General features: G+C 41.4%; 1 protein-coding gene across 4 annotated transcripts in view; it reads left to right on the forward strand.

Moving 5' to 3' along the window:
- Window positions 1-22,745, forward strand: part of ARNT2 (aryl hydrocarbon receptor nuclear translocator 2) — a 164,083-nt gene that overhangs the window by 110,433 nt on the left and 30,905 nt on the right. For all 4 annotated transcript variants that reach the window (XM_059714606.1, XM_019477676.2, XM_019477677.2 and 1 more), the window contains 4 exons: window positions 8,700-8,776; window positions 11,230-11,364; window positions 12,441-12,515; window positions 19,878-20,029. In XM_059714606.1, coding sequence (XP_059570589.1) covers window positions 8,700-8,776; window positions 11,230-11,364; window positions 12,441-12,515; window positions 19,878-20,029 — 439 coding nt within the window. The remainder of the gene's footprint in view (window positions 1-8,699; window positions 8,777-11,229; window positions 11,365-12,440; window positions 12,516-19,877; window positions 20,030-22,745) is intronic.

The following is a 22,745-nucleotide window of genomic DNA, read 5'->3' on the forward strand; positions in this document are numbered from 1 at the left end:
TAAAGAAACAGATGCCTTTTTTCAATTATGGCATTATGTTTCTGGAAGGAAATGAATGTTATACCATCCATATGATCTTTCCCCTAATAGTTTTGTTCATCACATAACAATTGATGGAAAATATTTGGTTGAGTGGAATTGCACTACGCCAGCACGTTACTGTTTTTTTAGGTAGTAAATCAAAGCCAGGATCAGTGTGCTTGCTTGCATGGAGAGAAAGTGCGGGAAAAACATTTGTATCAGCAGACTCAAATAGATGGTTGCCCTGGGGTGTTTCAAATAAATCCTAGTAAAAAAATCTCTCAAATAATTCAGAAATCTGTTTTTTTTGTTCTTATCCTTTTTGCTTTCTATCTGGTCTTTTTTTTTAAATTCATTTCTAGTCTTCCAAGTCAGACTTATGGTAACTACTTAACCACAACATGCCAAAGTAGTTAGGTTATTTTAGTTTTGGCTTGAACTTAGAAGTTTGTGCAAAACTGTTCCCTTTGACACACCAAAAAAAAATAGTTGCTTGAATACTCTTTACAGTGCCATTATTTTCAAAGCTTTTCAGAAAGCAACTCAATTTTCTTTGGAATTTTTTTCACAAAAAGACAATTTTTACTGATCAACAATTTTTGTCCTGTTTCTTCCCCCCCCCCCCCTCCCCCACTCCCCCGGCCCATCCTTTTTTTTTTTTTTAATTCAATTCATGCATCCAGTTCTTTTAGAGCTGTTATGAGGTCATAAAACGTCCTACATGTAAATGATACCATATATAGATATGGTAGTGTGAGTGATGTTGTAGCTGTGTTGATCCAGAGAGGATTTCTTGGTGTGATGTCTATCAAATCTATGAAAAGCTATTACGGCTAGAAGGGACCTCGTAAGATCATCTGGTCCAGCCCCCTGCCCAAGGGGCAGGAAGTCAGCTAGCGTCAAAGGATCCCAGTAAGATAAGCATCCAAGTGTTTCTTAAAAACGTCCAGAGTAGATGCTTGCACCACCTGTGTATTGGACCATCTGTGTATTTGGGATAGTTTAAGCAAGCTTTCAAATACATAGTTGGCCCAATAGAAGATATTACCCTAAGAAATCCTTGCCTCTCGCATAATTTCTGGACTATCATGGCTACAACATCCCTCTTACATTGTCATAACATGGAAGATATTGAAATCAGTGACCTGACAAAGGTTGTCTAACTTTTTCCCAATTACATAGTTGCTCTAATAAAATATATCGCCCTAAGAGATTCTTGCCTCTCACTAGGTGGATAGTATTTCTAATAGAGGTGTGTGCGATGACACATCCACATATGGTGTGATCTTTTTCTTTCTTTCTTTCTTTCTTTCTTTCTTTCTTTCTTTCTTTCTTTCTTTCTTTCTTTCTTTCTTTCTTTTTCCACTTGCATTCCAGTTTGGCTTACTGAAACTATAAACCCCCAAAACACCTTATAAATATGTACTGAATATGTTGTCAAGACAGTGAGAGTGATTGGGAAGACTTTCAAAACTGTTCCTTCTGTCCTTTTAACTGCATTCCATTGTCTTAAGTAAAACTGCTTGTTGGCATATTGATAAATTTTATGAATAGCCTCTTGCCAGACAGCATCCTATTTGTGATGGTCAGTTTTGTGTTTTGCAAATTGTTGTCATTAAGTAAGACAAGCCTAGTGCAATATTTACTTGCGAATAGGAACATATGTCTTGCAGATGAGAACGGAAGCCTTTTCAAAGGGTTACATGTTAGGAATGTGAATAGCATTTATGTGTTTATTTTGTTGAAGTTTTTAAAAGGTCAGTTTTGGAGCCTTTCTCCTGGGTACACAGTTTTTAGAATATTTTTGGAATTGCTCATTTTCAGGCAAACACAAATTCTAACATATGGAGCAGCATTGCATTTTGTGCTCAGAGTTGGATGAATTAATAGTATAACCAGTGCCCAGATCTGTATATTACCCTTCCTTATGAATTTAGGTTCCTTTTAATAAGAAAAATCCTGTAGCTCCTCTGCACCTGCATAGTCAGACACTTGCACACTCAATCTTTATAACTATCAGCAAGAGAGTACAGAAAAAGAATTTCTATTCAGACCAAAAAATATGGTGTATAGAGTCTTACCAATTATAACACTTAAATTGTGTAGTGCAGGCAAACAGATAATCAGTTTGGCAGTTTTTTGTTTTAGAAGCCTTGAGAAGGTTAATGATTCACTGGGTCACATATTGATTACTTCTAGGCAGATTTTTTTTTAATTTTTTATTCATGGTATGTCTTGTGGGATAACCTGACTAATACATTTTCCCGTGCGTTGCACAGCTTTAATGTAATTCATCTTTCAAAAAAATGGAAAATTTAGAACAACAGCTTTCCCTGCCAATGCTGAGCTCCACTAGGAATGGCATTTCTTTAGCTAGGTTTAATTTTGGAGATTGTTTATGTTGCTTTTAGTTTATTTGGGCAATAGTGGACCTGGACCAAGTTACAAAAAAGGAAAGCATTATTGAAAGCTGAAGCAAAAAGGTTATGTGAACTGGAAACCATCCAACTGAATATCTTTGCCATCCTTTGCAATATATACTGAGTCACTAAGGAAACTATTAAAAAAGGAAAAAAAGTTGATTGAAATCAAAGATAAATTACCTTTAAAATTGTTCTTTTAAATTGAAAATGCCATTGTAGAAATGAAAGCATTTGGCTAAGAATATCCAGGATTGATGCCTATTTTAAAGCTTCAATCCATGTTTAGACCCATAAATATTGAAGTGGCTGACTTTTCAGTGTCGGGACCCAGGGCAGCCGGCCAGCTGCTCTCCCTGACTCCCACCCGGGCAGATAAGGGTCCGGGGCCTTAGAAGGCCATCAGGTGGGTACTTGTGACACTTGGAGTGGAATGAATTAGGCGGATGCTTATCGGTTGCAAAGCAAGATTATTTACTCACGCCGTCAAGGTGGTGAATAGCGGAGGTCAGAGATACTTGGTTAGTTACAGCTTTGCTGACTGTAGCTAGCTGTGTTTTTAAGTTTGCATTTTCCCGCAGTAGGAGTGATACTACGTTAATCATCTTTTCTTTGTCCCACTCGGAGCTTCCCCACTCCTTTCCGACTCCCTCCTCTCCTCTCAGCGAGAAGTAGCCACTGACGCACCCTGTCTCCACTCCGCTCGCTTGGTGATAAGCGATGCGAGCCCATAATTCATCCGTGTTATCTACACGGCGCCCCCCACTACACCAGGGGCAGTTCTTAATTAATTCCACCTTCATCACATTTTCCCTTGATCCTGTTCGTGACGCCATGTCGGGACCCAGGGCAGCCGGCCAGCAGCTCTCCCTGACTCCCACCCGGGCAGATAAGGGTCCGGGGCCTTAGAAGGCCGTCAGGTGGGTACTTGTGACGCTTGGAGTGGAATTAATTAGGCGGACGCTTATTGGTTGCAAAGCAAGATTATTTACTCACGCCGTCAAGGTGGTGAATAGTGGAGGTCAGAGATACTTGGTTAGTTACAGCTTAAGGTTCGTAGGTCATAGGTCGGTCTGCATAAGAGTGCTTTGGTCGGGCAGATAAACGGAGAAAAAAGTCGGGCCGGCAGGTCGTTGATTTATGTCTGATAAGGTCGAGACGGGGGAGACTGACAAGCGATCAATTTGTCAGTTATTCTCACACATACGTTCAGAGGTTTTTTCAGGTGTGTGTGCGGAGGTCTCCCGTTCTTCACGGAAGTGAAGACGGGTTTTATTTGTGTAATAGCCAATTGCTTTTTGCCACGTCATAAATTTAATTAGAATCACCAGTTATCTAGCGGTCTTCGCTAGGGTGTTATCTCACAGGGTTACTCCCTGTTTTCTCTGACCAGTTATAATGATTTATGTACAGCACAGAAGGCTAAGTTCTATTTCACGTTAGTGTCGCAGTTATAAATTTCTTTTTGACATGCGCAGCAAAAAAAAAACGGTTACTATCATTGTTAACCCTTAGTTAACCTAGTGCAGAAAAAAACTGTTTTGAATGGTTTTACTTGTTTGTGACATGGGCACTACTTAATTTGGTTGTGATATTCAGAAATGCTAGGTATCCACGCACAGGTTCCTTTGGTGTTGTGGAAGCTCTAGATGTCCATCACCTTGCCACATCTCACCACGAATATTGAGGTACCTGAGGATGGACTTTGACAGTTGACCGTTGCACACTGGGTTTAAAAATGTTTGCTGTTTTCCTGAGCAAGACATAAGGCTAAACCCTATTTCACCTTTACTTGCCTATGTGGCACTTCTGTGTAGCTTCAAATTTGCAATTTTTGACATTCACATTGGCAAAAGTTGCTACTTTTGATGTAATAGATATACCCGGGGTGCAAAGGTAAGCAGAGGATGGCAGCTCTCCCACCTTTTAACACAATATCTAAGTACAGACAGTCAAAAAGCCCAAGGTTGAATCAGTTCAGTCTTTGCAGGTTAGTCTAAGCTGTGTAGATTGAACCAATAAGCAAATGAACAGACATTTACTTTTGATTCCAGAAATATAGCCACATGCCTGCAATGACCCAAGCTGGAAGCTGTGAGGAGGCACTAAAGCATGACTCCCTGCTTGGCTGGAGCAGACAGCTTGGGCCAAGGATAGCCCGCCCACCCTGCAAATGCGGGTTTGCAGGGGAGGTGCAAAGCATCTTGGGATGGTGGGGGACTGTGAGTTAACTTGAATCTGAAGGGAATCTGGGACAGAAGTTCAATAAACTGATTTAACGTAAATCAGTTAAATCTGATACTGCATCCATCCAAGTTTATCTTAAACTGGTTTTGACCATTTTGAAAGCGGTTTATGTGCATTGAGCTTCTGTTGTGTTATGGCTTTGAACCGGCTTCTGATCATTTGTACTGGTTTATATGTAATTTCTGTCCTTCGCCTATAGCCTAGTGGTTAGGGCCCTTGCCTATAGGGTGAGAGACCCCAGTTATAGCTCCCCACAAAGGGAGATTGAACCTGCATCCCTTGCTTCCCAGCAGAGTGTTCTAACTACTAGGTCATGGACTAAGCATTGCCCAGAGCACACACCTGAAGCTAGGCCACTGAGCCACCTGCAGGGGAAAGTAAATGGGGTCAGGAAGAAAACAAATCAGAAGGAGGGTGGCTCAGTAAAATGGATGCTGCTCTGTAGGGAGGCAGCCTTGTGCTCTAATCCTGGCTCCTCATGTCAGCAAGGTAAAAACATTTGCACTGCTGTATATCCATCTATCTGATAATAGGAAAAGCAAAACATGGGAAGTGCCCCACAGCTCACTACTGACCTAAAAGGCAAGAGAGCCTGGGCTCCTTCTCTGGGTGGGGGGCTTCCACTAATCATAACTTTCCTGCAACTAAGATTTTGGGGCTTACATGACATTATGTGCGTGCCTGGGTACTTACCTGGGTACACCCAGAGTACAGCCTTCTGAGCGTGTTTCCCCAAGAAGAGATGCTCTGTTACATTTTAAAAGCCTGATGTGTATGAGGCACAGATAAGCATGTCGTATTTTTAAGGCAGAAGACAGGGTAGAAATGCTCTTTATAGACTAATTAAATCAGTTGCTTTTAAGTCATTCTTACAAGAATGTTTCTGCCCTTCCAGATCCTCTCGTCTGTCAGAACTGCTGCACTTTTTGCTCTATGCAATTCTTTTGGGGGGTATTTGTCACATGAGAGGGGCAAGTGGTGATGGATTCTGCTTCACACCCATTGTAAATTGTATGTCATTACCAGCCAAACCATTTTTTTTCTGCCTCTGAGCTGAAAATGTGTGGAAATGCAGAGGATTTTGCTTTTCGGTCTTAGCGCCTGGCCTCCACTAACATATGACCTGATGCCAGCCACAATTTCATCAGTAAATGAACAAAGCTTTAGGGGCATGTGCTACATTTTTTTGGGACGGGGGAATTCGGGAGACAAGTTATCTTCTTTCTCACAGGAGGTTGCCAGATGTTGTTCCTTTGTGTGTTTAAGCTGCCTTTAGATAATGACGAAGTTCAGTCTGTAAACTTGCTGTATGCAAACAGAGCAGTGAAAGAAAAACAAAACAGCAAACCCACGGCACGCCATCTGTTAGCTCTGTTTGGATGTCACTGCTTTATATAGTACGTGCAGCATTTGTGTGATAATGTGTGTATCATTTATGTTTGAAGCCAGACATTTTGTAGGCTGTCCAATATGTGGAGTTGTAACAGAACAGCAATTATGATCATGTTGTACTGAAGTCATTGCTTTTTAACAAGGCTGTCTAACTGGCCTGACCCTTATTATCATGAGGGCCCCTTTGCATCACTTTGGCAATGTATAAAAGCTCGAATAGGGTGCAGATGTCATTTGTGCTCGTTTTGAAGTATTCTTTACACCAGACGTGTTCAGTGCAGAGTCTGTACTTAAAATGAGACCCAGGGATCCTCTCTTCTAAGCGTACAATGTAAAAATTTTGCTTGAAAAATCAGGTGGACTTATTGAATCAAATCTTATTTAAAATTTTGCATTTGTTTAAGTTGTGGCCCCTTAAAATGTAATCTTCAGATCCTGTGCTGTCTTGATCTGCATGTGATGCTCCTGAGAATGAGACATGGAAAATACATGGATTTTGTTCAGCTGTAGCGGGGGGAGGGGAAGAAACAGCAGCAGTGGGGAGAAGAAGGTCTGATTTGGATTTGTACATGCCCTGGAAAGCAAGGCAGCTTACTAGGTGAGAGACTTGGGTTCTTTTCCCAGCCGTCATTCTTTTTTTTTTTTTTTTTTTTTGTGTAATTTTCCAGGCCTGATCAGGGACTGCACCTCAGTTTGCTCTCTTTAAAAAGGACTATAATGCATCTCCTTTGTAACGTGCTTTGTGTTCTACAGTTGAAATCCAAGCTAATTATCATGATCTACAGATCAGAATTTGGGTCCTTGGATGGTAACTTTGAGTACAACAAGCAAGAGCAAAATGATGATAACACTTCCTGAGTGCATTGCACAAAATGTACTTTTTTTTTTTTCATTTGTATCTTACTGCAACTGTGTGAAAGTGGAAAATACCTTCTGTATGAGGTTCAGAAACTCTCTGGTCAGATAAGGCAGGTCTCATCAGTATGGACTGTAGTTCTCAGACACCTGTCTTGGTCTAGTTGCCATCACTTATAGCCATTATTCACATGCATCATGAAAAAACCCAATATCCTGCTATTCTCTACACAATCCAAGGTTCCATGTAATGCCAGTGGTTATATTGGGACGTATAAAGTTTATGAGGATAACGTCTAAAAGGGTTTGTTGCTTCATAGCTGGTAACTGCTTTGCAGTTAACTTCACTAAGACAAAGAATTGCTTTTTAAGTGACTCATTCTCTGTTATGATTTAATTCTGAGAAACGTTGAGGAAGGAGCTTGTAAATATCTTCAAATAAGTCAACAATGTTACTATTAAAGAGTTTACTATCCAAAATGTATCACAGGAAGTTAGTAGCCTAAAATTTGGGTTAGGAAATCTCCTTACTAAAGGCTTAACAGAATACTATGTAAACAACATTCATCTAATGAGCATTTCTATTTGTGTAACACTGGGGTGAAAAAGGATATACACACATGCTTTGAAATATTTGCATGTTTATAATAATCAATTCCATTAAGTAATTGAAAGCAAATAGTTTACCAAAGCACCCAAATGTTTTTCAGTCTGGTGTTCCCTTTCAACACAATAAAGTTGGCTGAATATTTTATAATAAAAATAAACTGCCCTTTAAACATAGAAGCAGATAAGCAAGCTAAATGACAAAATTATGCCTTTTTGTAAAGATATTTAGGACATCTACAAGAGAGAAACATATTTATAAAATGTATGAGTTCCAGATGTTAAAGTGCAGTAAATGCAGCAGAAGTATTCTGCAAAGAAATAATCAAAATATTGCCAGCATTTGAGGGTAATGGGTTTAGTGTTTGTGAATCCTTGTACTTTTTCTTCAGTAACTGTAGCACTCTGTGTATTTTTGTGCACGGAACACCCAAGGAAGATAATTTAAGCAGTGGTTGCTAATTTCTTTGAGCTTGTGTCCTCCATTTCTGGTTTGAGTTTGACTTTTCTGTGGGGCTTAAAACCCCAGGTGTATATATACTGCAGCCTATTTGGAATCACAATCCGTGTTATAGAAACCACTGATCTGAACAAAGGCAGAAGCCAGGATGAAAACTAAGCACGAATGCTCAAACTCCAACTCATGGGCCAAATCCAGCTCACGAAGCTATGGTACCCAGTATGTGGGGATCCTTGTGGGCCAGAAAAATTGGCAACTGGAGAGCAGTGGAAGCTCTGCACGGCCAGATCCAGCCCTACCCGGGCCATTGCCATGCAGTGGGATCAGGGCCAGGCCTGCCCCCCAGACATTAAGATTTGGCCAGGCTGCTCCCTGTCGTCCACCACCACCACCACCACCCTGTGTCCAGATTGGGTTCAGAATGCCCCCTCCTTCCCCCAAAGGATGGATCAGTTGAGCTGCGCACCTCCTGCCCCCAGTCAAACCAGGCCCCACTGTGCCAGACCCATGTACTGGATTGAGCCCACTGACCAGATCCTAGTTTAGATCTGGCCTGTGAATGGACCTGACACTACCCATCCAGCCCATGGGGCAAAAAGGTTGGCACTACTGATCCAAAGTATCTCTGATATACAGAACTGGTTCTGTTTCTTTGCTTTTCCTTTTTATAAGTGCTTTGCTCCTCTATCTCCTTTTAGGAATGACTATCCCTGAAGAAGATGCAGATGTGGGGCAAGGTAGTAAATACTGCCTTGTGGCAATAGGGCGGCTTCAGGTAAAGTCAATCTTTCAGTTATATAAGTTGCTGCTGAGAACAGTAGTTGCGTCTGTAGTTCAGTCACATAAACAAATCTGACAGAGTCTGGTCACTAGATTAAATGTCTGTGATATGTCCCAAAAAATAAATTTTTGTGATGCCTGTTGGTCAAGTGATTTGCTTAGAGGTTAGATGGGCTGCAGAAATGATTCTTTCACAAAGTTACAGGTGTGCTCTGTAGAAGGCAGAGATTTGAGGATAGACACTGATGTGCATTTACTCCTCTAATTCCTGGTTAATAAAGGTTAATCGAACAGGAAAAAAATTGTTTCAAAGTCCATGTGGAAAATGCTACTGTTAATGCAGTCAGGAGGCTCTCAATGCTTTGCCAGCCACAGCTTCTTTTTTTCCCCCCATATGTTTTATATGACCCAACCCCATGCAAAAATATATCAGAAGTTTTTGTCCAGAACATCCATATTTGGTGTCTCCATTAGAACTGTGCCTTTATACAAAGCCCAAGCCAAAGATGGGGAGTCCTAGGAGGTCAGAGCACTGATTTAGAGTTGGAGTTACCTTTGTGAATCTCCTAAATCATAAAAACAAGCCATTTTTTATGTTCTTATCTGGGAATCCTTCCATTAGTAAAAACATTTGATCCTAATGCATGGTTGCTTCTTGGCCTCCACTTGTGCCCATCTGTTGGGATGGCCTAGTTCCTTCTTACAAGGTAAATAGCACTTTCATTAGAGCGGAGCTGCCAAGCTAGTATCATATGGAATGAGCAACTTGCATACTACTGGAAAATCTGTTATCGCTTCAGCAGAAAGCATCCAGTATCCAGCATGTGAGGATCCTTGTGGGCCAGAAAAATTGGCAACCGGAGTTAACCCCACCAAACTATCAGATAGCATTTTTTTTTATTTCATCACACTTGTCGGTGCACTGAGAAAATAGCCTAGTGGTAGAGAGAAGGAAAGTAGGGGCTTTCCAGATGTAACTGCTGCCAAAATAGACAGTTGCCCAGAAATCACGTTAATAATATATGCAATGTCAGAGCATCTCTGACACGAGCTAGCAGCTGCTTCGTGAGGGAAGGCAACTGAGGTCAGGCCCAAGGGACAAGGTCTAGCACAGAGCAGTAAAGGAGCCCCAGTTAAAACTTAGGCATTCGTGGAATTAAGTTGCAAATTGAAAGCAAATAGCCTACTTATTCTATCCCATGGGCTGCTGCACTTTGGGGGACAGACCAAAAAAGAATCTGGTGTTTGGCTGCATGGAGTATAAGGGAATGGCGGAGCAAAGACAGCTTTTGCTCACAGCCCAGCTAGGAATAGATAGAAGTAGATGCATTTCATAAATCTCAAACACAGGAATGCTTAATTCATTCTGAAGAACCTTCACTTGGAAATCTGTGCTTTTCTTTAAGGGTAATAATTTGCACTAAAATCATGTCTTGCCTGCTGGAGAGAGCTATGTCTAGAGTTTGATGGCCACTTAGATTAGCTGTTACAACCTTTTTTATGAGGATATCTTAAATATCGTAGTTACCTGAATTCAAGATGACTTCAAGTTTAAGATGACCCTTCAATCATTAGATTCTATATGTGAAAAAGCACAAATTTGTTATAATTTTCCATGTATAGAATCTAATTATTGGCAGGTAGTCTTACATTTGCCCCTCCCTCCCCCACCACCACTGGTGCAGCAGGAAAGCAGCTGCAGGGAGGAAATCTGTGGGGAAAGCAGGGGCAGGGGAGCGTGTGATTGCGAGACAAGCAGAATAGGGAGCAGGCAGCCTGAGCCCTGCCCCTTGCCTCCAAGTGCCTGTGTCCTATGGCGTCTCCCTGCTTCTGCTGCTGTCCTTAGCAGATCTGGATGAAGGGAAAGCCCCAGAGTTGCTCTTCACCCACCCTTCCCTGCTCTGCAGGGATCCCATCTTGGCCAGGGACAACATCAGTGATGTTCAGGTTCCTCCTTCCAGCACCTGCTCCCAGCCAGTGAGGGAGACTGCCAGGGGGAGGGAAGGGAAGGGAGGAGCCAGGCAGAGAACAGACGCTGGAAGGAGAAACCTGCACACCTTTGATCCTGTCCCTGGCCGAGGTGACACCCAGCACAGCCGCTCCCAGCAGCTCCCAGCTGGAGCACTCTGATACTCAGTTCTAAGACAAGGCTTTGCTTTCCTCATGTTGAGCAGGGAAGAAACCTTGTCTTAGAATCTAGTAAATGTGGTTGGTGTATTTTCATGTTATACTCTGTGTCCAAGCAGTGTGCAGTGGTCTGATGTTTTTGTGCTGAAGACTAGACCAAAACCATTCAACATCATTTTATATATGTCCTACTTTCTTTATGACCCCTTTAAAAAGCTGACAGTAAGCAGACAAACTTTGTCATCTTAACTTTAAAAGCAGCCTTTATTTCCAATGACTGTTTCTTTTCCAAATTGCATTTGTCTGATTCTTCCATCCCAGGTAACTAGCTCTCCAGTGTGCATGGATATGAATGGAATGTCCGTCCCTACGGAGTTTTTGTCCAGACACAACTCTGATGGAATAATCACGTTTGTTGATCCAAGATGCATTAGTGTGATTGGCTACCAGCCGCAGGTCAGTTCATGTTTTTAAATCGAGAGGTGTGTTAGAACTAATTCGTGAGATTCTGTTTGCAACTACAGTATGAAGTAACTTTCAGAAGATACAGCATTTTCATTCAGATGCAATAGTCTGTTGCACTATTCCTCAACATGCTGTTATTTGAAACTTCACCTTTTTCTCCATACTGTTCACACATCTTTACAATTAAGAGGTCATTATTAAAAAGGATACCACTATACTCTTTTTGGCTCTTTTGTCTTCCTACCCCCACTGCCCTCTTCTGAGCTAATCTGAATGTTTTCAAATTAAGATTTTCCTTCAAAAGCAGTATAATTTTTGCTTTTGAGTCATTGTTATTTTTGTAGATTTTCAACATGTATAACAACTTATTGAATGATAAGCAGACTGGATTTCTGAAGCACATTTTCCTTTAGGCTTATGCCTACTTCTTTGAATAAAGGTTAGGTTAGTATAATGCGTAAATGAGCTTCTAGCTGTGACAACTCTCTTGCAGATAACAGCATTTTATCTTTTAATCCCAAAGAGAACTACAGTGTCCCTATCTAAATGACTACATTTCATAGGGAGACAACTTGTCCTTGCTTGCTCATTTTACTTTCCCTTTCGTACCAACTTCAGGTAGGTTTTACTGTAGGTTCTTCAAGCACAACCATATAATAACATGAACTAAAATGGATTAAGAGGGGATATCCATTCTCCTCAGTCCTGTTACTCTGACACCGTTCACAATCATTAAAATGCACATAAAATAACTTTATGGAAACTATGCATTTCTTTGCCATAATGTAAATGCAGTGCAGGACACAACCCCTACTAATTCTTCTTCATGTTAATCATAGCTACTTATGTGATTGGAGGTCAGTAGAATAACTAAGAATTAGGAAGGTGGGGCACAAAAATAGCAGCTGCTACTGCTGCTGGCTGTCCCATGTGCTACTGCTGCCTACGGCACAGAGCTGCCCTGTTATACCTCTTCTGGAGGTAATGCAATTACTTGCATGAACTAAAGGCTTATAAGGTGAGTCTGTAGATTTGTGTGTTTACAGTGTTCCATTGTGTTCTGTTAGGATCTTCTGGGGAAAGACATACTAGAATTCTGCCATCCGGAAGATCAAAGCCATTTGAGAGAGAGTTTCCAGCAGGTACTGGACTACAGATTTTCCATTTCTTTATTATAGTAGAAGCTAGTATTCATTTCTCATTTTCAAGTGTTTGCTCTGAAATCCAGGAAAGATGGGGGCAATTCCTAGCAATTACAATTAAGCTACAGTACAAACAAACCTTCAGTTTGCTGAATTTTCAGAGAAGTCACTACATTTATTTTTTTTCCCTTTATTGTTATATACTAAAGAAATACTCAGTTCTCATTTAGGGTCATTTTGCTTCCAGGTATGCCAGCATAGAGCACTACATTCAGTAGAAGCCACAGGTGCTTACGTTCCATGAATGTGGGTTGTTGAGTTGAAACTAGCTCCGTTTTCATGTTTGTAAAACCAGATATTTTAAAGAGAAAAGTACTAACCTAGCAAATCAAAAATATGCATGTGGGGGATGCACAGATACAGAGAGTAGAATGTTCAGACACACTCACCGTTGGCCACACTATGTTCTCATTAAAGTCAGTGGAAACAAATGGAGGCTGGTGCTGAGTGATTTTTGGAAATTCCTCCTGTCCTGTATTCCCTGGTATGAATTCTCTGCTTCTGTAAATTGGCATAAATTTAATGGAGCTGTGCCAGTGTATGCCAAGAGAGAATTTGATATCTGTACATCTCTGTAAGGCCCGTTAAAGAATTGAAATATAGAATTAAGTGGGGAAAAAAGTAAAAACAGTGAAAACATATGGAAGTGATTATCAGATTGGATTCAGTGTAGCAATGGGCCACAATTACCTCAGATATATTAAAAGAATTTAAGTCATTGTAAAACTTATTGTTTCAAATTAGTCTGGGACTTACAGTAGGAATATTTTTGCCTAGCAGTCCTATTGTTACCATTCTTCTTAGCTGACTTTCTTTCCATATTTAGCAGGATGGCATACTATATTTCTCCAGGTTTGAAGTCTAAATTATGCTCCCATTTTTCTTTTTTGTTATGTCTTGTGTTGAATGTTGAGGTGTTTTTTAAGATGTAAAACATCTTACTTTATCCAGTAATAAAGCTGAGCATGTGTATAGCCACTTACCAACTCAAAGCCACTGAAGTTCATGGGTAGAGTCCAGCTGATTTCTTTGCGAGCTAGATGAGGCTGCAAAGGGCCCAGTGCTGCATCACAGATGCCAATGGAAACTTTGCCATGGATTCCTTGGAACACTTGTGTACTTTAATTTTAGGCATGCATTTTAAGTGTTTTACTGATTCAAGTCCTTAAGGCTAGGTACAGCAATTCAAAAAGCCCAAGGTTAAATCAGTTCAGTCTTTGCAGGTTAGTCTAAACTGCACAGATTAAATTGGAACAGAAGTGAACAGACATTTACCTTTGATTCAGGAAATGTAGCCACATGCCTGCAGTGGCTCAGACCAGAAGCTGGGGGGCGTTAGAGCACGGCTCTCTGGCTGTGTGTTCACTTCCTCTTCCTGCTGGCCCTGAGGCCTCTGGGATTTGCAGTCCACAATCACAGCAGCAGGACTCTGCAGGGTTGCTAATCACTTCTTCTTCCTGCTTCCAGGTGCCACTGAGATTTGTAGTTCATAGTCACAGCCAATAGTAAGTCTGAGTGGGGGAAGGGGTGTTTAACCCCTTCCCTGGCCGCAGACCCCAGCTGGGGTTTGTCTGGGGTGGGGCAGTTCCTCCCCCCACCCCACTGCAGACTGAACTGCATCCCCAGCTGGGCTTGCCCCCCCCCCCAATTGCCAGCCAGGCTTCACTGCTCCAGCTCTAGGGAGCAGAGGGGCAGGGCCAGTTCTTCTCTCTGGAGCAGACAGCCCAGCCCAGCCCAGGGCTGGAAAGCATGCTGCGATGCTGGGGGACTGTGATTTAACTTAAACCAGGAAGTGCTCTGGGACAGAAGTTTCATAAACTGGTTTGACCCAAGTCAGTTAAGTCTGATACTACATTCATCCAGGTTTATTTTAAACCAGTTTCAGATTTTTTTAAACTAGTTTATGTGCACTGAGCTTCTATTCTGTTACAAGTTTAAACCTGTTTCAGATCACTTAAACCGGTTTGTGTGTAACTTCTGTCCCTAGCCTAACTGACTGTTCAGGGTCACATGGAAAGCCAGTTAACGAGGCAGAAATTAAAGTGAGACTTTTCAGGCTCCTGGTCCCATGTTCAATGCACTAAACCATTTTTTCTGTGTTTTTAGTCAGTAATTCCTCCTTTGTTTGTTTTTAATTCAGTAGCAATGTGATCAAAGTGGCTACTTCAGTCAGAGAATAAGAGACTGAGCTAAACAATTTAGCTGAGCACTAGACAGTTTGCATTTCCAAAGAATATTGAAAAGAGAAATTAGAACATGAGCCTTTTCAGTCGTTTTGTTGCCCTGTTTGTGTTCACTGTTTTACCTCAGTTCAGGTTTTTCCCACCAAACACACCCCTGCTTCATGTATTGTTTTAAAGGCAATGTTTGCCTAATTTGGTTTTCAGTGCATTAGATCACTACAGTTTGTTTTGTAATGGGTACTTTGGCCTTAAATTTTTTTTATTAAAATGGTAACTGTTATTTCCAGTGACCTTTTCTTTTTAGCCCCCTGAAAAGTTGACATTTTAAAATTGCTGACTCTGTCAGAATCAGGTTGGTGTATAACAGAGGGAGGGATTTGCCGCTGTTGGTTGATTGCCAGGATCCATCTCAGAGTCTTTACTTCCTTGAGAAGATAAATTCATTCATCAGGGTGGGAAAATCAAGCCAGAACGACATGTTCTCAAAGCCAAGAACAACAAATAAGGTTCAGTATCAAAGGTTCCAGAAGACGGCTATCTAATATCCACTAGGATACTGTTCAGATGGACGCTGACAAAAGTTCTGTATTCTTTACACGGGGTGTGGTGGCAAAGAAATGTTGATAAAAGGATATGGTTTATGGAGCTGAAACAAAAGCGTTTATTTTACATGAAACATTTACTCTTGGTGTCCTGATGAAAGCTACCAGGTGCTAACTCAAGTTTTTTGTGTTTTCTTCATATGGTATCTTTGTAACCATGCTGGTCAATTTGTGATATTACACTTAAAACAAATTGGGTTAGAGCCATTCCTAAACCCAGCTGCATACGGCAAGCACCAAGTTTTTGCTAGAATGACTCCTTTCAGAAAAGTCTGACTGCAGACGGCTAATAAAAACAAGTCCTAATGGATCAATGGGATGCTGTACTTATGTGCATAAAATCTCCTCTTTTACTCCCAAAGTCATTTGCTGACCTAATCCAGTGGAAAGCTATAGGGGAAAAAGTGCATGCAGCCGGTTGTTTTCAGCTGAATGACTTGACCAGACTTCTAGGCATAAAACTTTTCATCTGAATCAGATCCAGATCATCAGATAATGGCAAGATCAATGTGAACACCGTATGGCAGCAAGAGAAAAGGTTCCTTGAAGCTTATTTGTTGTTTATTTCTGTTTTAAAGTCAGCTGCACATTTCACATTGCAAGGTGGGTCCCAGCCACAATGCTTGGTTTCAGAACTAACCTTTTCTAGAGGTCTTAAGAGTTTGCGATCTGATTGCTCATTTGGGCATAATATATTGTCCTGTCATCTTCTTTATCATCAAGAGTTCATTTTTATTCACTGCAGAACCCAGTCCCACTCTTACGCTACATTCTTCCTTTAGATACTGACACACAAGTCTCACTGACTTCAGTTAAACTTGTGCCACCAAGGACAGGATTTTGGCCTTGTATTATCAAACATTCCTGTTCTAGTATAGTTATAAACATCCCAAACAGGTGACTGTCAGCTAGAAGTTCTCTCTTGTGTACTCATTGTGACTTTGCATCCCTAAATATAGAGCTTAGTGCTACGATCATTTCTTCAATGACTCTGAATTTCTACAGTAATGAAAAATTCGTCTGCAAATCAGGGGTAGACCAGGTACTGTCCAGCTATTTGCCAAGTTTTTACCTTCCCTCTTCACTGTTTTATTTCTCCTTGTTGCTTACTTGCTTCATATTTTTACCACTTCCATTAACATTTTCCTTTGTCTATTTTTTTTCCTAGTTTGTGCTTTCGTGCTGAAGGATTTTCTTGATAAAAGCTAGCAGTGTTCTTCCAGATCTCTTCTACCATCTTTGTATTAACTTGTACAGGTTTAAACAGAGCTTTGTTTCCTTGTCCAAATTATTTGTTTCTTCCCCCCGGCCCCCACAGCCATTGTCTTGCCTCATTTGAGGAGTGATCTTTTTATTTTTTATGTTATCATCGTTGTCATGGCCAACACTTTCCTTTCTGTGTTTGTTCATGATATCAGTGTTTAGGTTCTCCCTCTTGGGATTCCTTCAGAGCTCCAGACTGAATTTTGGAGGTTTTGTAAATTTTATGAGACTTAAACAACACAACTGTGCATGCTCAGTACCATTTATTTGTGAAAATAATGCTACAATGAGAGCCTCTCTGCCTTCAGCCAAGAAGAAAAGAATAAGAACACAGGCAAGGAAAGAGTAATGTTTTAAAGCATTTCCCATCACTAGTTAAGAGCAACTGAAAGAAAGTGAATACAGGAACAGGTCCTTACTTTGAAGTACAGAGCCAGATCCTCAGCTCAGAATAAGCAAAAGATAGGGGCCTAAAATGCCCTAAAGTTCACTCAACTTGGTATGCGGCCCTGCTTAAAAACTGACAATGAGTTCCAGTGACCATTTGTCGGAAAGTCCCCAAAGTGCATTTTTTCCTCGGCTCAGTGTTTTATCTCTGGATCCACCTTACACTTGGAGAGGAGCATGGTCACTTTTTGAGAGAGAAAATATCTTTTTGAAGAACCTTGCCTTTATGTGGTAAGGTTCAAGATGAGGAAGAAAGATTGTGTGGTCTGGGTTGACCTACAGACGAGTCTTGTTTCTTGTGCCCCAACATGTGAAAGATATCAACAGGACAAAGAACCTTCCAACCCAGAAAATGAGTTGATTTGTCTTGACTATACAGACTTCAAAGCACATAGCTATAATGAACAGTTACTTGAGAAGCTGCTGCCCCTCAGAAACATCTAAGGAGAATGATATAACACATGAAGGAGTTTAATCGGGAAGAAATGGAGGGGAGAGCATTTAAAGGACTGGCATGTCTATAAATGTATTGAGACGGAGGTCCTGGAGAATCAGGAGTTTTGACTTACTTCCTCTGACACAATATTCAGGCATAACAGTGAAAGGATGTCTCACTTTGTGACAAATAACCAGTAAGGGTGTGTGAAGCGGGCCCTATACAGTTCAGATCCGGATTTGGCCCGAATCAGGGACAGTAATTCAATTCTTTGATTCGGATCACTCTCCCTGATTTGATTCATCCGAATCCAAATCTGAAGATTCAATGCTGATTCAGAGAATCGACGATTCAGACATAGACACAGCTTTAAATGTTTTGTCTACATACCTCAAGGTACCAGCACAGCTTGTGAATGCTGTGATGCTGGGGTGGATGGAGCGTCCCACAGGAGCGTGAGGGAGGGGGGCCCTCCACCTGCTCGTCAGTGGCCATGGGGGGACCCCAGGTGCACCCCCCAAGACCCAGGAGGCACCAGTTGCCAAGCTGGGAGGAGGGGGGCATGAAGGGCCCCCTCCTCCCCTGTGCACTCTCCAGCAGACCCAGAAGTGGACCAGAAGTGCTTAAGTGCTTCTGGTCCTCTTCTGGGTCTGCTGTCATGCGCGCTGGGGACCACCCACGCTTCTGTGGGACATTCCATGTGCCCCAACATCACAGCATTCACGAGCCACCTGCTACCTCAAGGTACGTAGCAAAAACATTTAAAGCTGTCTATCCAAATCTTTCTGATTCAATTCGGAGAGACTAAAGGGTCCTCTGAATTGATTCAGCTTTGGAGATTTGGACACTGAATCGAGCTGAATCTCCGCCAAATTGAATCGGGGACCGAAGCTTCGCACAGCCCTGATAACCAGGTCTATTTTGTAAGAGTCCAAAGACTTCAGGAGCTTTCTTCTGCTATTAAATCGTTTGGTGCATCACAAATATGATTTGTAGCTAAGGCTGACAGACGTTAAATTAAAAGTTCAATGGAATCTGGTGCATGATCCCAATGATGGTGCTTCCTGCCATACCACGTGTGCATGGCATTAGGGGTAATTGTGTGTTCAAGCATCAGATCCCATTGCACCATGTTGCTGGTTCAGGGGGGGCCCAAGGTCGTGATCGGAGGCTCCCCCTGCACTGGCAAGTAGCAAGCTTGGCTCCAGTGTGCTCCCCTGACTGGGAGCCCTCCAGCTGATTGGTAGGAACCTACTTAAACTGTGGCAAGCACGCAGAGCTGATTTTTGCAGGCATTCCACAGCAGCCCCGCCCCTCGACACTGACTGGTGGAGAGGCCCTGGAAGGGCAAGAAGGGATGAGCGGGCAGCTGCCATAGCATCTTTGCCCTTCGTGCCAGCCAGTGCCTTCCCCTGGTAGTAGCGAGGACCACTGGCTCCCACTGGGGAGCCATCTTTCTATTTTTATTGGGTTTTTTGGTAATTTTGTGGATTTCGCAGACAGTCCTAGATTTTGTGGTTTCCACAAAATTCGCAAAACCACAAATTAAGTAAGTCCCTAGTGATTGGGGCCTGCAGTAGGGAGAGCACAGGGGAGCCTTTGGCTGAGTGCCCTGATCAGCGGATGGGTGTTTCCAGCTGTAGGAGTTCATTAGAGCCAATGGCTCTACTCCCTGTCTGGAAACCCCCAGCTAACCAGTGCTCTCAGCCTCTGGAGCCTTGAAGGGGTCTGGTGTGCTCTGGAGGCTGGGAGCTCTGACCATATGTTCAATTAAAGGTGTGATAGGAACCAACAGCACACATTTTGTATGATAACTTTGTGGCTTATTCCTTGTTTTATCATGGCAGTAATTGAATGAATGTGTGGCCAGGTCACTACTTAAGATGTGATTAACCAGTTAATCATGTCTTAAATCCAAGGTCTGTCAGGGACCTAAGAATCCAAATGAAGAAGCAAATAACGGGACACCCTAATACAATGATCTTTTATCTTGTGGACATTTGTTTCTGCATGCTGTACAGGGTTTCCTTGTGATTTATTTGAAAATATTTGTACTTGGAAAAGATGGTGCAATTTGATTCCTATCAAAACATGTTAATGTGTTACATGTTAAACCAGGGTTTTAATCCCTTGATGCTGGGCTGAAAGCGAGATCCTTGAGTGCATACCGTACTGGCATTCAAATTGGAAGCAGATATAATTTAATACTGGTTTATTCCTGAAGGAGCTAACTGCAAACAGAGAGTGGCTTTGGGTGGTTGTGCTTATTCCTCTTCTGTCTTTGTTTTTGTACAATCTCACCTCATTGTGGTGCTTGCTTGTATGTCAGATAATAGTCTGTTGTCAGTAACCTTTACAAATACTTTTACAGGTGGTGAAACTGAAAGGCCAAGTCCTATCTGTGATGTATCGTTTTCGTACCAAAAATCGGGAATGGATGTTGATCAGGACCAGCAGCTTCACTTTTCAGAATCCTTATTCTGATGAGATTGAATACATAATTTGCACCAACACTAATGTTAAGTATGTGTTTTTTGTGGCTCTCATATACTCTTTCTTTAGAACATCTAATCTAGTCACATTATATATTATTATAAACCAGGTAAAAACTCAAGTGCAGATTCTCATGATGACCTGTTTCCAGTTTAATTGATCTGTACTGGTATAAACTGTAATAGGATGTGTTACAAGAGCTTACAAGTAGATGTTTCTGTTTAATTCTGTAACCTACAGTGTGTCTGTAACTAATGTCTAGGTGAGTCAAAGATAATCAGCTATAATTTATTTAACCAGAAAAGCCCAACAAGCCTGACCCACTTCATTCTAATCTAGCAGCCAGGCCTCCAACAGCAGAACATCTGCCCTGAACAGAATAACATAGGCAGTGAGTAACAAGCTTCAGTGACTTTTGCCTCTTGAAAGCTAGTCTGAAATCAGTTTAGGTCTGTAGAGATTCTGGAGAAGGCCTCACTATTCGTAAGCACAAAGAGAAAGCTGGGGAACCATTTCCAAAGAGTGGCACGCTCTCAAGTCGGTGTCTAGCCTCTTATGTCTTGTCATTCCATCCCAGTTGTAGTTTGTCCTCATTTTCTTGAGTCATGCCTACCATTTTTGAGTCAGTGAGAGCTTTCAAGTGGAGCCTGAATAGATTGGGATGGGAGCAAATTGGCTCCTAACACTGAACATTGCATTGGCTATGAGTCAGCTTGGCTCCCTTTGAATCTGGGGTGAGAAGAGAATCAGAATCTTACCTTAGGATGGGGGCTGAGCATATGCAATGACTTGTCGGTCAGAAAGCCATGTGTTCAAGTTACTGCCTGTCTTAAATTATGCTGTACAGAATTTATTAACTATGTCGCTAAGTGGGTGTCTAATCCGAAAGTTGGTATCTGGGAACTGCTTGCAAAGGAAAAGCATCCCTAAGAATCCAGCAGTGCCTCAATCAGTGCATAACTTCATGAAGCTGCTGACACTCTCTAAGCCAGCAGCTGTTGAAGCAAATCTAGGAAGGCTAAAACCATTATTTTATAGGGAGTTTTATATGTGTTTCTTCACTCGTGGCTTTTATTGTAAGGTAAGCTTAATCTTTTATGTGCTTCTGCACTGAGCTGTGGTTTTTACCAAGTGTTAACCCAAAGGAAAATGCTAGATTCAAAGCATAGAGCTGTTAGGATGGAAAATGGAATGCTGAACAAGCACTTAACTAATGTAGATGTTCTCTGAGAGGTTCAGTAGCGCAACAAAGTCTCCCATGGCTTTGGAGTTTGTATATTATAAACACGTGCTATATTCTTTCCTCTGATATGAGAAGTACATACTGTATTCTTTTCTCTGAGATCCCCATTTTCTATATTGTTGCTTATAAAAGTTGTCCAAGCCTGCTTCACGGTGAAACTATAGAGGCCAAATTTCTAGTCTTACTCTCAATAGCCTCATTTTTGCATATCCTAACCATTATTCCTGAAGAAGTAGATGTGGTTTTTATTTAGCACAAGTCCGTCCTGGATATAGCAGTCAGAGAGCCAGCTGTCCCCCAGTCTGACTAGCACATACAAGTATATTTGTGTGTGCAAAGAGAATGCATTTCCACATGTCTGTTCCTAATCATTAACATATGCAAGAACAGGCATCCAGCATTATAGGCAGCTGCTGGAAACTGGATCCTGACTGCTCTAACTAGGCTTTTATTCCAGAAGTCTAAAGGTGTAAGAGTTTGACCTCTGGAATACCTAGTTTTTACTGCTGTGAAAGGACTTCTCTAGACTGCACATATTAGCATCCTAGTATCTACTGGGGTGAATAAGATTGTGCCAGTTTCTGGATCTTGTCATATCTATCGTTAGTAAGTTTTGAAAACAAACCAGAGATGTTGCCCTAATTTGGAAATTGGCTGCTGTTCATTCAACGGAGGATGTTTCCTTTTTATCTTTTATATGAGATATCGCTAAATATGTTTTGCCTTCCCTACTTCTATGGAGACACATGAGACAATATAAATCTGCTTTTTAAAGCTTAAAACTTTAAGTACTATATTAGGAGGAACAGCACATATTTATCCATGTCTTGTTCAGATTATATCCTGCATTCCCTCCCTCCTCCCAAATAGATGCACACAGTGGTATTTTTAACATAATGTCTCAGTAGGTCTTGTTATGCTCAGTCTGTTTCTTTATTACTCAAGGCACATACTGAATTAAGATTTTCTGGATATTTTAGCACATGGTGTGAATTGTTTTAGTTCTAATGACTTCTACCCTCTAATCGCTTACATACACGTGACGCTCAACATCTTAAGGACCACATTTTCAGAATTAACTCCAGTTCACATGCTGCATTTTGCATGACTGATGGATGTGATGCAGTGATTTTGCACTTACTTTGCATATGCAGACAGTAATCTGTATATAGATATTGGCCTGAACAACCTGTTTGACCTAAAGACAAAATAGGTGCAATATTCTCTATAATAGTTATAAACAGTTGTGCATGAGAAATCAGTTTGATTTGTTTATAAATTTGATAATCACTAGGGCTGTGCAAAGCTTTGGTCGTTGATTCTATTTGGCGGCCTAATCTGAATAGAATCAGGAGACCCTTTAATCTCTCCAAATTGAATTGGAACCCTCTGATTCGATTCAGAGAGATTTGATGATTCAGACATAGACACAGCTTTAAATGTTTTTACTACATAGCTCAAGGTACCAGTGAGGCTCATGAGTGCTGCAATGCTGGGATGGAT

This window comes from Alligator mississippiensis, chromosome 11 (assembly GCF_030867095.1).
Source record: "Alligator mississippiensis isolate rAllMis1 chromosome 11, rAllMis1, whole genome shotgun sequence".
Classification (NCBI taxonomy): domain Eukaryota; kingdom Metazoa; phylum Chordata; order Crocodylia; family Alligatoridae; genus Alligator; species Alligator mississippiensis.